Consider the following 15,616-nt stretch of genomic DNA (forward strand, 5'->3'; position numbering starts at 1 on the left):
ATTAAAGTGCCTTATAATATCTTTAATTTTTCCTAATTTTATCCTCTTTTATAATATACATTTTAAAATCTTCATTAGTTCTGAAATCATAAAGTATAGACTATGTAAATAGATAAAGGGTATATATAAATCATAGTTCAGGTAGTATTAATCTGAACTATGGAAAAGGATTTGTTAAGTAAATGTATATAGAAACAACATTGTAAGAGTGGTGAAATATTTGATCTATTTAGATAAAAAACTCTTCTTAATTACTTTAGCAGCATTGAACTGAACACAAAAGATACACATTATTATTTGTACTAATATTAAATTTATATAAAATCTCTATAATTTAATCTCCCAAGTTTACTTGTATCTTTATCAGCATCCTAAAACAATATTATGAAAACAAATATTAAGTTCAGCCCTATTTAATGCTTTTATAGAACTAAGATTATAGGGAGAAAAGCCTTTCCCAAATAGCTGAAAAAATAAATAACTTTTTGGGAGACACACAATAGGATAAATGTTTAAAAAAATATACATGTAGAATATTAAAATATATATGAGCAAAATAACTCATACCAGTTATAATTATAAATGAAGGCTGTAATAATTAAATAGCACAGTGTATCTATCATACTAGTTTTCACTAATGTCATTAGTTATTTAGTAGCCATTCTGTGGAAAGCACCAAAATAAGCCAAATATCAAGAAAGAAAAGAACAGTGAATTCTGCCCTGGAGCAGTTCTTAACCTAATGAGAAAGAGTTATCATTAATAAAAAAAAAACTTATTAGGACATAATAGAGATGGAATATTGTAATAAAAATATAACTAGTAACAACCATCCCTATCAAGTAATATACATGTACTTTGAAACATTGAGAATAGGGAATAGTAGATTTATTGTAAAGACCACAGTCAAGTTTCATGAAAATAGGCTGATTTAATCAGAGTTATAGAGAAAAACAATTATGTAACTTAGACTGTGTGTGTGTGTGTGTGTGTGTGTGTGTCTGTAAGAGAGAGAATGAGCCAACCTCAAGGCACACGTACCTTATTAAGGACCTAATATGTACAGAGCACAAATATTTATTAAAGAAAAATTGTTTTTCCAACATAGACCAGGAGAATTGTTTGTGTATATACTACAAAAGATGGCTTGGAATTCACATTTGAGGGATTTCACATTTTACATGTGCGGAAAAGTAAATATCAAGGCCAAAGTAAAAGCGGTAATTGCCATCAGCCACATACCCAAAGAGCTGTATACATCACAACATGAAAAATATTGATGAACTGATTTTTCTTGGAATCCAGAACAATATGTTAATAAGGCAAGTGAAGAATAAGCTACCAGCATTTTAAATTATGTGAACTGATCATTATTTCTACATGAAACTATATGTGGTCACAATCCACCTACCATTCCCACTGGAAGTGGTATACTAAGGTTGACTACAAAGAAATGAGATATGATTTTCATGTATAAGTTTTAGAATAAGCCTTACTATTTTATCACCAAATTTGCATACATAATAACCTTTAATTATTTACAGTATATGGAAAGTCTAAAATTAGCATGTGTTAATACTACAATATCTATTTTAAAAGCCTTTATAGTTTTAAATTATTTTAGATGAACTTTTCACTCAAATTCATCATAAATTAGCTATTGATGTTTCAAATAACTCTGCAATTTGACATATATACTACATAACCATAAGAAATATTTAATCCAAATAAAGTGGTATTCAAGTTCAAACTTACAGTTCAATTGCCTTGTTCCACATGATAACATATCCAGAAAGAATGAAAGATTCAATATTTACAATATGTGTATTTCCTCTTTCTGTTCCAACATAGAGCCATTTACTCTGGAAAGGTAGATGACAGTAAGTAATTCTGAAAGAAAGAAAATTACAATTAAAATATCTAAATTTTATATCTGGTCAGCATTACATTTTCCTTACACTTATTACATAATAATAGCTATATAAACAATAAAAGTTACTACATACACAGTAGCATTTAGTTATTGGTAGAGTATATAGGATAAATAACAATAGTATGTCATTAAAAATAATAATGATAAAACAATCACTATTAAAAAAGTATCTAACATGGGCATTGACACATATTATTTCTAATTCTTAAAATAGCACTTCAAAACAGATATATATGTCTGTTTTACAAAGAGGAAACTGAGGCCAAGAATATTTGCTTTTACGTGCCTAGGACTGACAGATAATACATGGCAAAAATGGGATTCAAATCCATTCCTGTTTGGTGAAAAATTACCATATTTCTATGAAGCTACATTGTTTGCTTTTTTTCAGTAATATTCACTTGAAATAAAAATTAGGTACATATGAAACATAAATTTCAGAGGTCTCAGAGAATCTGTAGCTTTGTCTATATGAGGCAATAAACTATTCACTTTTTATTCTGATGCTTGGCATCTAAGTAGTGTAAAGAAAACTTATAGATCAGAGATCCATTATACTATTCCCTTATATTCTGTTCTGCCTTCATCTTCACAATGTGCTTTTTGACCAATTCTGGGAACCTGTTCCATAGCCAGAGCAACCATGACTCCTATATATGAAATCTGGGAATTTATCAGGGTCTTCTATTCACAGCATCATCACTTTTTCTAGTTTGGTCTACTTAGGCTCCTTAACCACTCTTAAAAAGACACAGGGGGATAATTTCACAGTCATCGCTTGTCAGAACTTGTTATTTAATCATAATATTTCCTAGAATTTATTTAGAAAAGGAGCTGGTAAACTGTTAGAAGAGCAAAACAGAATTCTATGCCAAACAGACACAACACTATGAAAAAAAAAAAGTGAATGGTAAATTCTAAAAAGGATTTTATCTTGTACATCTTTATATAAGAGTGAACATACAGTATGTCAAATTTATATTTTCAATCTGGTTCACTGACTTTCTCTACATCAAACTTTGTGTATTCAAAAGTATTCTGCTGAAGACACCCTGCACACTATGTTCAAAAAACTAGAAGCCTGGGCTTCCTAGGTGGCGCAGTGGTTAAGAATCCACCTGCCAATGCAGGGAAATGGGTTCCATCCCTGCTCCAGGAAGATCCTACATGCCACGGAGCAACTAAGCCTGTGTGCCACAACTATTGAGCCTGAGCTTTAGATCCCATGAGCCACAACTATTGAGCCCATGTGCTGCAACTACTGAAGCCCACGCGCCTAGAGCCCGTGCTCCATGACAAGAGAAGCCACAGCAATGAGGAGCCCGCTCACCACAACTACAGTAGCCCCCGCTCGCCGCAACTAGAGAAAGCCCATGTGCAACAACGAAGGCACAATACAACCAATAAATAAATAAATAAATAAAATTTAAAACAAACATTAAAAAAAAACTAGAAACCTTGTTATTACATACACATTTACAAAATTGACAATATAATTAAAGTATAATGTATATGATACTGGACAATTTTGATTAAAACCTAGTCTAGACTGCTGTTGCCAAAGATAATAATGTTCCACAGGAAATAACTTGATAGTCATGAACAATCAATTTTCAATTCAATCTATGTAGAAAGAGGAAGCTCATTTTAAAAAGGATTTATGATCACCCTTTTTGAAGAGGAGGAGAGTAGAAAAAACACTTACCCCCTTAAAGTAGACACAAATATGGGAGTTCAGGTAGAAAAGGAACAAACTTAAATATTACATAGTCATTTATAAGGTTAAGAAGAAAAGTCTAAGAACTTCCAGGTTTCAGTAATGAGACCTGAAGCAAGCAGTAAAATTCCAATATAAATAGACTTTACAGGATGTACAAGAACAATGGAATACATGAAAAAGATTCAAACAGCATTATAAATACTCCTTGAACCAACACTACTGTATTCCTCATTCTTATTGATAAGAAACTAGACCCTTTATGACAAAAGGGTTTCATCTTATGTCCAAAGTCCAACTGATGGGTAGTGGTTAAACAGGTAAGAAAGATTCCCAGAATTAATCTGAACACAATAAAACCCCTAATTTGAAAAGATATATGCACCCCTATGTTCATGCTGCATTACTGACAATAGCCAAGATAGGGGAGCAATATAAACGCCCATCAACAGATGAATGGATAAAGAAGATGTGGTATGTACATATACAATGAAATATTACTCAGCTATAAAATGAATGAAATCTTGCCATTTGTGACAACATGGATGGACCTTTTGCTAAGTGAAATAAGTCAGACAGAAATACCACTATTAAGTGATTTCACTTACATGTGGTATCTAAAAAACCAAACAAATGAACATAAAACAGAAATGGAATTACAGACAAAAAGAACAAACAGGTATTTGCCAGAGGAGAGGGAGATGGGAGGATGAGTGAAATAGGTGAAGGAAATTAAGAGGTACAAAATTCTAGTTACAAAATAAATGAGTCATAGGGATTAAATGTATAGCATAGGAGATGTCGTCTATAATGTAATATCTCTGTACGGTGACAGATGGTAACTAAACTTATCGTGGTGATCATTCTGTACGGTGACAGATGGTAACTAAACTTATCGTGGTGATCATTATATATAGAAACATTGAATCACTATGTTGTGCACCTGGAACTAACATAGGGTTGTAGGTCAATTATACTTTTTCTTTAATTTAGTATCTATAAGAAATTATGGATGTTCACTCTTCTTATTGGCATAATCATTTCATGACGTATGTAAGTCAAGCTATTATGCTGTATATCTTAAAGTCACACAGTGCTGTATTTCCATTTTATCTCAATAAAACTGCAAGGAAAAAAACACTGAAACCTAAGGACAACCACTCTCAAAGAGCTGACTATGCTTTCCTAAATAAAGCAACTACTTAAGCTATAGCCAATCCAATAATTCCTTGCTTTTGCTTTCATGTCTTATCTATAAAAGCCTTGGCCCCAGCTATCTGTGGAGCACTCCTAACCACTTCTGTTGGCACTGCCCAATTCAAATTGCTTTTTGCTCAAATAAACTCTTAAAATTAAAAAAAAAAGGTAATGTGATTTACTTAAGATGATTGACATAGGTGAAGGAAGGGGCATGATTACACTTGTGCTGTGTATTTGATAACCATAGTAAGTGACTAATCAATATCCTTATAGAACTTAAGTTATTGTACTTAATAGTTACATTTTCATTTATAATGTATTTCCACCACCACCACCTGCAAGATGAAGGATTTTCTATTATACGTTGGCCTTGGAAAAATAATATTGTTCTTATATCCATATTCACTATCATTCTTTCATAGTAAATCATCTAAGACATTCTCAGTCTTCCTTCCATTCATCCATTTACTCAACCTTCACTGAATAATTCTTTATAAAAAGTACTATCCTTAATTACAATGTACTTTCTCCTTTTCATTTAAAAAATATAACATCTAATAGGAGAGATAAGACAAGTTGACAAGTAAGAAAAATAAAAGTAAAATGTGTTCATTGCTATAAAGAGTTCAAAGGAGGGAGAGATTAATTCCAGTAAGGGAAATCAAGGAAAGCTAAGGTAGAAAACTGTACAGTATTTGAATCGGGCCATTAAAGATCAAAGGATCTGTAATTTGATATATTTGTTAGAGAAGCATATTAAATAAACAAAATACATGTTTCTCAAGCTTGAATAATATACAGATCTTTAAAAAATTTTTGCAGATCCTCACTTTTGACTGACTTCTATAACTTAACTTACACATAAAAATATACAAATTCCTCATACTTATGGCCCTTATAGACACAGAAAACAAAAAGTACAAATTAAATACAAATAAAACTAAAACTAGAATTCAAATGATAATTTACATGACAGATGAATTTTTTAAAAAATAAAACAATTTCACAATATGGATATGCTTCTGACTGCACAGGTTCTTTTGAATTTGATGTGTCTATACTTTGTGTCTCTCTTTCACCACTTGCCTCTACTTGAATACCTTTGAATTCTGTTCCATAGTACACCATCACATAATTTTATAATCATTTGGCATGAATACATAATACATGCGCATAGTCCATTTCTATTTTTTTATTAACCCACAACAATTAAATAATACTACTTGGTGCCAACACAAGCATAAATGCAAACATAACTTCATATATTGAAATTGTATAGCAGTATTTTTGCATAAAATGATTTCTTCAAATCATTCAGAACATTTCCATTAGTCTGATTATAAAAATAAAAATATTACAATCAGAAATTACTGTGGGTAATTCACAAGACTATGACGATAGATCCTAGTTTGAGAAACACTGTCAATACACAAGCCAAAGCTATACTTTAAAATAGAAAATGACTTAAAATTACAGAAATTATGCTGTATAAAATTTAGTAGAGGATTTCAACTTTGAAACTTTTTTTCCCTTTAAGTTCTAACATAAGTAAATTTTAGTCTCATTTTTTGTCTGCATTCCAGGTGAAACCTCTAGTATTAGGCATGATGACTCTGCTTCCAGTCCCTTGTATAATATTTATAATCATTCTTTACAACCTGGTTATATTCAGAATCAGGTGTATGATTCCACATATTAAAAATACAAATACCAGAGATGACAATTCAGTAGTTCTGGCATAATATCTACAAATACTGTTTTAAAACTCTTTCTGGCTGGTTTTGATACACAACCACAGTTAAGAACTACTAAATTATAACAAAACTTTAAATTTTTAGCATATATAAATATCTCATTAAAATGCATATCCCAGATTCTAGTCACACAAACTGACTCCATGGACCTGGGATGGAGCATATGACTGGTATTTTAACAAATATTTTGCTCTTCAAAATGAATCCACAGACCAGCAGCATGGCTGTTACCTGGAAGCTTAGTAGAAATTCAGAATCTCAGGACCAACCCCAAAATTAGAAATTGCATTTTATGAAGAACCCCAAGGTGAGTCACGCACACATGAAAGTTTAGGAAGCACTTCTCTAGGTGATTCTGATACAGATAATTTGTGAACTACATTCTAAGAAATGTAATTCTGTCTCTGAATGACAGCTGCTTACTTACTCTTCAAGTTTTAGGATAAGAACCTAAATTATTAAGTTAGTAGTAGAGATAAAGCCTTGTAGTAGGGATAGTAGTACCCCCCAAACAGCTAATGATGGTTATAATAATGATGGTGATACGAACCACAACAGTAGCCATGGAAAGGGACAGATAGGTACCCTAAGATTCCCTCAGCATCTTAAGTCAAAGGCTGATATTTAGGAGTTTTAGTGGAAAAAATCAAATCACATAAAAGCAAAACTAAGAAATTAAAATTTCTTTAAGAAAAAGAATCAGATAATTTTTGACAACCTGTACCCTAGCTAGAATTATAATACATGAGATAAAATTAAATAGGTAGTGAAAATTTAGTTAAATTTCATTCACTGTCTTAATGGGCTTTAATTAGCCAGACAGTAAAAAAATTCACTGAATTTTATTGTTCATAATTAGTTGGAAAACAAACAAATATAAGTCAAATCTCTGCATTTCCATAGGGAATAACATCATGATTTTTGGCAAATCCAATCCTGAGAAGCTCATTCTCATAGGGCCGCCTTAAGGGATCCAAACAGGTGAAAGTCCAATGGAGCAAGATCAGGACTATAGGGAGGATGCTTTAACACCTGAAAATGAAGTTTTTGCAGAGTGTCGACAGTGTGGGCAGAAGTGTGCAGACGTGTATTGTCATGCAAGATCACAAAGCCCTTGGATAGCAGTCCTCTCAGCTCTTCAATAAGCATCTCACTGTAACAAGCACTGTTGATTGTTGAATCTTTTTCTTGGTAATGTTCCATTACTGGCCATTAAGAATCCCAGAAAACAGAATCATTTCACATGTACGCTCAATGTTGTCATCAGCTGTGGACATGGATGGGCATCCAGCTTCTTGATGGCTAACACTTGTGCAACTTTCCTTGAACTTCTCTATCCATTCACACACACTTCTTCACAACAAAACACTTTCTCCATACTGTGCACAAAGTCTTATATAAATAACGGCACCAAGTATACCCTCAGAACACAAAAAAGAAATCGCTGCACGCTACTCTTCTTTCGTGCAAATCACAAGCAGGGCATCCATTTTTGCTCGCACCATGGTTACAAATGAACTGATGTAACATGTTCACACCTGCACAGCAGTGACTGGGAAGATAGTAGCCTTGAATGGAAAGTGCTGATAAGACAGTGCGGCCAACAGAAGTTTTAATATAACCGGAGTGTGGATAATTTTTAACTCACCCTCATAATAAAAATATTCTCCTAAGATTAGTAAGTAGACAAGAAAAGCATTGTCCTTGAACTTTTTATTCAATATTTTACTGGAAGTCTATGATGGACAGATTCCAAGATAGTCCCCATGATCATCACCTCCTGATATCCTTGCCCTTGCATAATCCTCCTTCTCTTCAGTGTGCACAGGATCTATGATTTGCTTTTAACCAATCTAATATGGCAAGAGTCATCAGATGTCACTTTCATGACTAAATAACATCAGATTGTAACATTCATCTTGTGAGGAGACTCTCTCCCGTATTGGCTCTGAAGAAGGAAGCTGGTAGATTGCCAGCTGGCCTATGGAGAAAGGCACATGGCAAGCAACTGACACTGGTCTCTGGTCAACAGCCAGTAAAAACTGAGGTCCTCAGTTCATCAGCTTGCTAGGGAACAGAATGCTGCCAAAAACCAAATAAGTTTGAAAATGGATCCTTTCCCAATCAAGCCTCAGATGAGGCCACAGCCCTGGCAGTTACCTTAATTGCAGTTTGTGAGATCCTGAAATAAAAACTCATCTAAGCCACTCCTGGTCTCCTGATCCACAAACTCTAAGATAAGAAATGCATTTTGTTTTAAGCCATTAAATTTGTGATAATTTTGTCACACAGCAATAAATAACCCCAGTGCAAAAATAAAAAGAAATAAATATATATGAAACTATAAAGAAGGAAATAAACTATCATTATTTGAAGATGACATGACTATATACACAGGAAAATCTACAATAAACATTCTGAATTATTAATTGAATTTATGCAAAGTCATTGGATACAAAGTCAACATATAAAAATAAATTATATTTCCAAATTCCAACAAAAATAACATAGAAATTGATGTATTATAATTTAATTATCATTATATACAATTTACAACAGATATACCATCACTTTATCATCATGTACAATTTTCAATAGCATTTAAAATTATCAAATATTTATGACTAAACATAACAAAAATGTAGAAGACCTTTACAGAGAAATCTATGTCATTTATTAGAGAAATCAAAGAATACCTAAGTAAGTGAGCGGATATAACATATACCATGTTCGATCCCTGACTGTCTGTGATTAATATAATGAATCAATGTCATCATTGTCAAGGACAATCAATCAATACTGCCACTCCCCATCATCATGGGGAATGTCAGTTCTCCCCAAACTAATCTACAGATTCTAGGTATTTCTAATCAAAATCTCAGCAGATGTATTTGTGGAATTTGACAAGCTATTTCTAAAATTTAGATGGAAATACAAAAGTTAAGTATAAGCAGAATGATTGAAGTAGAATGGTTAATCAAATTAAAGAATATCCATTTAAATTGAGTACTACATAACAATGAAAATAATAAACTATGGCTACATGCAACATTAATGAAACTTACAATTACAATGTTGAGCAAAAGAAGCCAAATACAAACAAGTATATATGCACAATTCCATTTCAATAATTGTCAAAAACAACAGGCAAAACTAATCTATAGTGTTTGAAATCAGAATAGCGTTACACTTGAAGGTTAGGTGGTGATTAGCAGGTACACAGAGGGAAATCTGTGGTTTCAGTAATATTCTGTTTCTTGAATTGTGTGTTTGTTACATAGGTGAAAAATTATTTCAAGGCATACACCTAATATTTACATAGTTTCTTGATAGTTCAGTGACATTTGCACACACACCAAAAAAACAATAAGGAAACTTTTTATGTACTGATAAGGGATGATCTTGAGACTATATAAAGAGAGAAAAAAACAAGGTACAAAACTGTATAACATGCTACAACTTGGGTAACAGAAACATATAATACTTTAATATTTTCCTATAAATACATAAGGAAGAAAATTATGTTACATATACTATTTGCTTATATGTGTACAGAATGAATCTCTGGAAAGACACAAGAAATTAATAATACTGCTTGCCTCTGTGGATAGAGACTGAGTCTCCAGGGGACAGGAGTGGAAGAAAGATCCTTAACTGTACGTACAACTTTTATCTTTTGAATGTCAAACCAGGCAAATATGTTAATTACTTAAGAAAATTTTAAAAGAAAACTAATTCATATTATCTTCATGAAGCAATAAAATATTTTAAATTTGGGTTATATTGTCCCCCAAAGCCAACTGTGATGGGTCAAGTTTGCTAGAGATTTCATAAATAAGGTTCTTAACAACATATTCCTTCCTGGCAGTTTAGCTAATATTCCTTAGAAGTATTCTGATAATACTAATTAGCAGAACACCACAGAGAGAAAAAATAAAATCTGATATAAGTACAAATACTTTATGATCTGTATATCATAGCCTATCTGTTGAATTTTATTTGAAAACCATACAAAACAATTCTAGGCTTTCCCCAACATCACACAATTTAAGACCAGTGATAGCAAGGACTGTTAGTATGCCTAAAATGTGACTGTTTGATTTTATTTATTTTTCAGATCATAAATCACAGAAATCAAAAGTTTTTCTTCCATATTTAGGTTTCCAAACTCAGATATGAGAGGAACCCAAGGATCATCCACCAGAAGCAGCTGGAATATCGAAACTTATTTCTCAACAATCTAAGCCTGGTTGCTACCTTCAAAGATTATAAAACCAAAGACTGAAGTTTCCCTAATTAAAAAAACCTAAAATTTACAAACTATATAAACTAATTATGTATATATGTATATGGCATAAGCATAAGCGTACATAAACAAAGAATGTTGCCCAACATTCCAGTTCTACAAAGATTAAGTTGCAACCCACTGTAGTCACCCACTGACAGTGCACCCAAAGAGGAATCAGGACAGAGAAAAACAGGATGGAGAATTCTGTGTTTTGGCTATATGGGCCCTAGATACTTAAGATTCATATCTAAGGAAGAATTTCAATGACCCCAGATTCTTGTATCCTCCCATACATAGAAAAGCACTTAAATCATTAACTTAAGATGTCTGTTCTTTGTGATTAGCAGTAATATTTTATGCCTGACTATATGTAATTCCCAGTCAAAAAATTAATATATATACTGGTTCCTCCCCTACCTTTTCAGAGCAGTCCCTCAGAGCTAACTGAGAGGCTCTCTCCCAGGCTATAGTCCTCAGTAAAACCCTCAATAAAATTTCACTCACAACTCTCACATTATGCACCTTTCTTTCAGTTGACAGGTATATAGAAATGTATACAGTTAAATGGCCGATTTAAGAGGACTTAGAGTTCCCAAAGATGCTTGTTTAAATTCTCCTTTATTGACTTAAACCTTGCATCCACCACTACTGTGGACATAATACTAATGAATACTGCTCAGAATATTGAAGGTTAATGATTTAAATAATACAGTATGTATATGAGAAGAAAAAGAAAAAGCTCCAGGTAGAAAAAAGAAGACTGTCTGTATAGCTGCCATTTTTTTTCTCATCAAACCTATAAAAACAGGTTTACTTCATTAAGCTCTGCTCATATAGTGATGATTCCTTATGAACTATTACCATTCAACAAAATAAAACAAGCACTTTCTTGAGCTCTCAGCAGTGACTGCCTGTCTCTATTATCTACCTACCTCAGTTTTGACTAGTACTTGCTAATCTGTGTAAATTTACTTCTCATAAGTTTCTTTTTCTTTCACTGATATTGAATTTTCCTGTGAAAGCCCTTCTCAATCACTGCAAAAAGTCTGACTGTTTCCCAAATAATAAACAAATATCAGATCATTTCATAGTTAAATAACAGAGACAGATAATAAAACACAAATTTTACTTCATATCAAGGTGGGTTATGAGCTAAGTAGATGTCTGTTATATTCTAGGTCTGGTTGAAACCAATACTAGAAACATTAAAATTTGGTACAGTTTGTTACAAATAAAATCTAATAATGTTTTCCATATCCATTCATATAATTTTCTTTTTCTGATTATTATTCTGTTCTAAAATGGGAGAATCTGAATTCTGATCAATTTACCATCTTTGAAAATATTAATCTTAGATGCATGATGTTGCCCAGCACTTAGTACCAACATTTCTGGATGTCTAAAACCTCTGTCTTGTATTTTTTTAAGGTAAAAAATATTTAAGCAAAAGGGTGAAAGTGTAGGAGGTAACATCCATGATCAAAAGGTGTAGAAATACATTTAATATTTACTAGACTTTTAAATTTTATGTCTGGGTTTTCAGCACTCTGGCCTAAGAAAAGAACACATCATGGCTGAAGTCCTGGTTTATAGCGAGGAGAACAAGAATGCTAGGAGTTCCCCATTAGAAGATGACTGAATCTATATGAATTATGAATTTTCTATGAAAATAAACTATTATAAAAGCAAGCATAAATATTATTTCCAGCTATTAAGACTATTTTCAAAATTCTTTCAAAAATCAACCTGAAACTTACTCAGGAAATAATTTTCTTATACATTAAGAAATTGTTTAACTCTTATCTTCTTACCGTTCTCTGTTAAATTTAAGAGAATGAAGAATAGCTGGCCTTTTTTGTCTAAGGTTCCACAAATGAAGTGTATCATCTGAACCTGCACTGACCAAAGCACCCTGGAACAAAATGAAAACAAAGTGAGTGATTTACTCAATTCATGTTTTTCTTGTGAAGCAAAAACAAGCTAATTTACTGAATTTTTCACTGCTTTTAATATTATTTGTATTTATATAATATAGAAATACAAGGAAGGCAATTCACATACTTCAATCAGGAAGCCTAAGACTACAAACAGTAGAAGAAGCAGGTAAACCACTATATATGGATTGGTGATAATGATTAGCTCAAGGACTATGCATTTATCAATAGAGGGATTATTAACATAAGCATCATTGTGACCATTAAAGATTTCTTATATTTTTCTGGGGAAAAACTATGTTTATCTTTTTTGCTTCTACTATTTACACATATACCTGTAGCTCTACAGAAAAGCAGATATCCAACCCAGTTTTAAATTGCAATCTGGTTATATAAAAATTCACCATTTGTAAAAATTGTCTATATAATTGAGAAGTATATATTATTCCTAAAAAGTATATTTGATATAATTTAATTTGTTTTCATAGTTCAAGAAGCTTCATCTATGATAAAAGAAAACATCTATAATAAAACATTTCTCCAACTAGAATTCAGTATAATTACAAAAGTAATACTAAGATGCTTCTTATACAAAGCCTCCAAATACAAATGAATCCTACTTCAAATACAATAGGATAGGTTCTACCTATTAGTATGGCAGACACCATATAGGCAGAAAACTAGCTGCCATATACAACTTCATATACATATATTTAAACTATTTATTTCACCGAGTTAAGTAAGATCATCTTAAACTGTCAGAACTTTTGCCATTATGAGTTTCCCAGGAAAAAAAATGTCAGTGCTTACCCTATGTCAGAGCGTGAAACTACTCTAGAGTATTGAATATGTTCTGTAAAAGTGATCTTGCACAATCATGGTAGTCCTGAGATACCTAAAATTCTTTTCACATTTTGCAAAGTACTCTGTTACAAGTAACCTTTCATAATTTATTAAATCAATCACAGATATCAAAATGATCAACCCATGTAGATGCTAGGGAGAACTATACTGAAATTCCTAGAATTTACTTCTTCCTTAGGAATTAGAGGAGAGAAGAATATAGGAATCTAAATGCCCTTCCATAATAATTCCTAAGACAAACATGCTCAGGTATCCTATGATGGTTCTCTTGATATGATACACCTATGATTTTAGTCTTAAAGAAAAACAGCTTTTAAAATGACAATCATAATCAGAGAGTATAACAATTAAAATGTTTTAAACTGTGTACAATTTGCATATTTGTATATAAATATGTAAATACACATATTCAAAGAGGTATACATTGATATATACATATTAATATGAACTCATAGATAATAACATGCTATGCAATAAAATGTATCCTACACGTGCCTTGAGGATTTCTGTTTGTCTGCTTGTTTTATTTGTAAACTGTTCTCAAATGTTTTACATATTTAAATTAGAAATTTATTAGGATTGCTTGGAAGTACTTGATGAACTACAATTTTTTTTTGAAATATAGAATAGTGAACTCATTTCTCAGGAAAGTGGAAACTCACTTGGTATAGGGTGAAGATAGACCATGATATATGAAATTAATAAAACATTCTCAACAGCAAATAGTTACATGCTATACAATAGATATAATATGCCACAGGCAATGAAAGTAAAATAAAGCAGCAGATGTTCAATAATATCTTAGTGTAACAGCTGAATAAATCTAGGAAGGAAGTCAGTATTAATAAGTCTATGACAAAACTAGGAGATAACATAGCATTTGAGAGAAGTGAACAGAACCACTGAACATAACAGCGCCAACAGATATATGACACATGAAAGTAATAAGCACATCAGCAGGGTATCTAGAGATCATTTACAAAAGCAAATCTATAAGAATCACAACTAATGAAGATCTGTGAAAAGATTAAAAACTGAATAAAAACACAGGTCATGAGGTCAGAAGCTGGGAAGTTTGGAAAAAGGTACAGAAGTTGAGTATAAGACAGATCAAGGTAAGCAGCTCAGGACAGACAATGTAAACACTGAAAAGATGTTGAAGGCTTGTCTTTATTCTTAGTTATGTAAGACACAGAGGCAAACTTAGGGCCTTAAAAACAATTCTTAGAGAACAGGACACAGAGAAAATAACCTGGAAACAATTTATGCCTCCCAGGAAACATCCATGCAGAAGGCAAAAGGCTGAGATCTCTCAACTAGGAGCTACAGAGTAACACTGGGACTTCAAAAAGATTGTCATTCTAGATACTAAAGACTAGTTATTACAATAAAATATTTTTTAAATGTTTTCCCTGCTCTTCCTTATTTCTCTCTCTTGTTTTGCTACCCCATAGCAAGTATGCCTACAACATGAAAAATGCTAGGTTTGTCAATAAGGAGAATCTCACAGTCTCCTGAAAAAGATTTTTGAGCCAAGAGAAGTAAAAAGTGGACATTTCCCAATATCACAAATTTTTCATGCCTCGGGGATCTCTGATATAAAGTTATATGAAACATTTTACCCATGTTTATGAGTAAAAATTCTTAGAAATATACATATGCAAATATATACAGATAACTGAATAAAAGATCATCATTCATGCCATAAGAAACAACCAGTGATACCTCATTTCTTTTTCTCTCAACACACTGAGTTCAATCTGCTAAGTGCCTGAATTTGGTATAGCATAAATTCTTAAAACATTTTTGCATTGACTGGCTCACTTCACATAAAAGAGTTCTAGAAGACTCAAGGATCCATTGTAAAAAATATGAGTCAAGAAGGCCTTAAGTATCCTTCAACTACTGGAAGATCTGCAAACTTTC

General features: G+C 32.2%; 1 protein-coding gene across 2 annotated transcripts in view; it reads right to left on the reverse strand.

Annotated features, from left to right (window-relative positions):
* STXBP5L (syntaxin binding protein 5L) overlaps nt 1–15,616 on the reverse strand; it is a 387,479-nt gene that overhangs the window by 281,046 nt on the left and 90,817 nt on the right. For both annotated transcript variants that reach the window (XM_057697539.1, XM_057697540.1), the window contains exons 4-5: nt 12,704–12,804; nt 1,756–1,890 (exon numbers count right to left, since the gene is read on the reverse strand). In XM_057697539.1, coding sequence (XP_057553522.1) covers nt 1,756–1,890; nt 12,704–12,804 — 236 coding nt within the window. The remainder of the gene's footprint in view (nt 1–1,755; nt 1,891–12,703; nt 12,805–15,616) is intronic.

The sequence above is a fragment of the Hippopotamus amphibius genome, chromosome 10, assembly GCF_030028045.1.
Source record: "Hippopotamus amphibius kiboko isolate mHipAmp2 chromosome 10, mHipAmp2.hap2, whole genome shotgun sequence".
NCBI lineage: Eukaryota > Metazoa > Chordata > Mammalia > Artiodactyla > Hippopotamidae > Hippopotamus > Hippopotamus amphibius.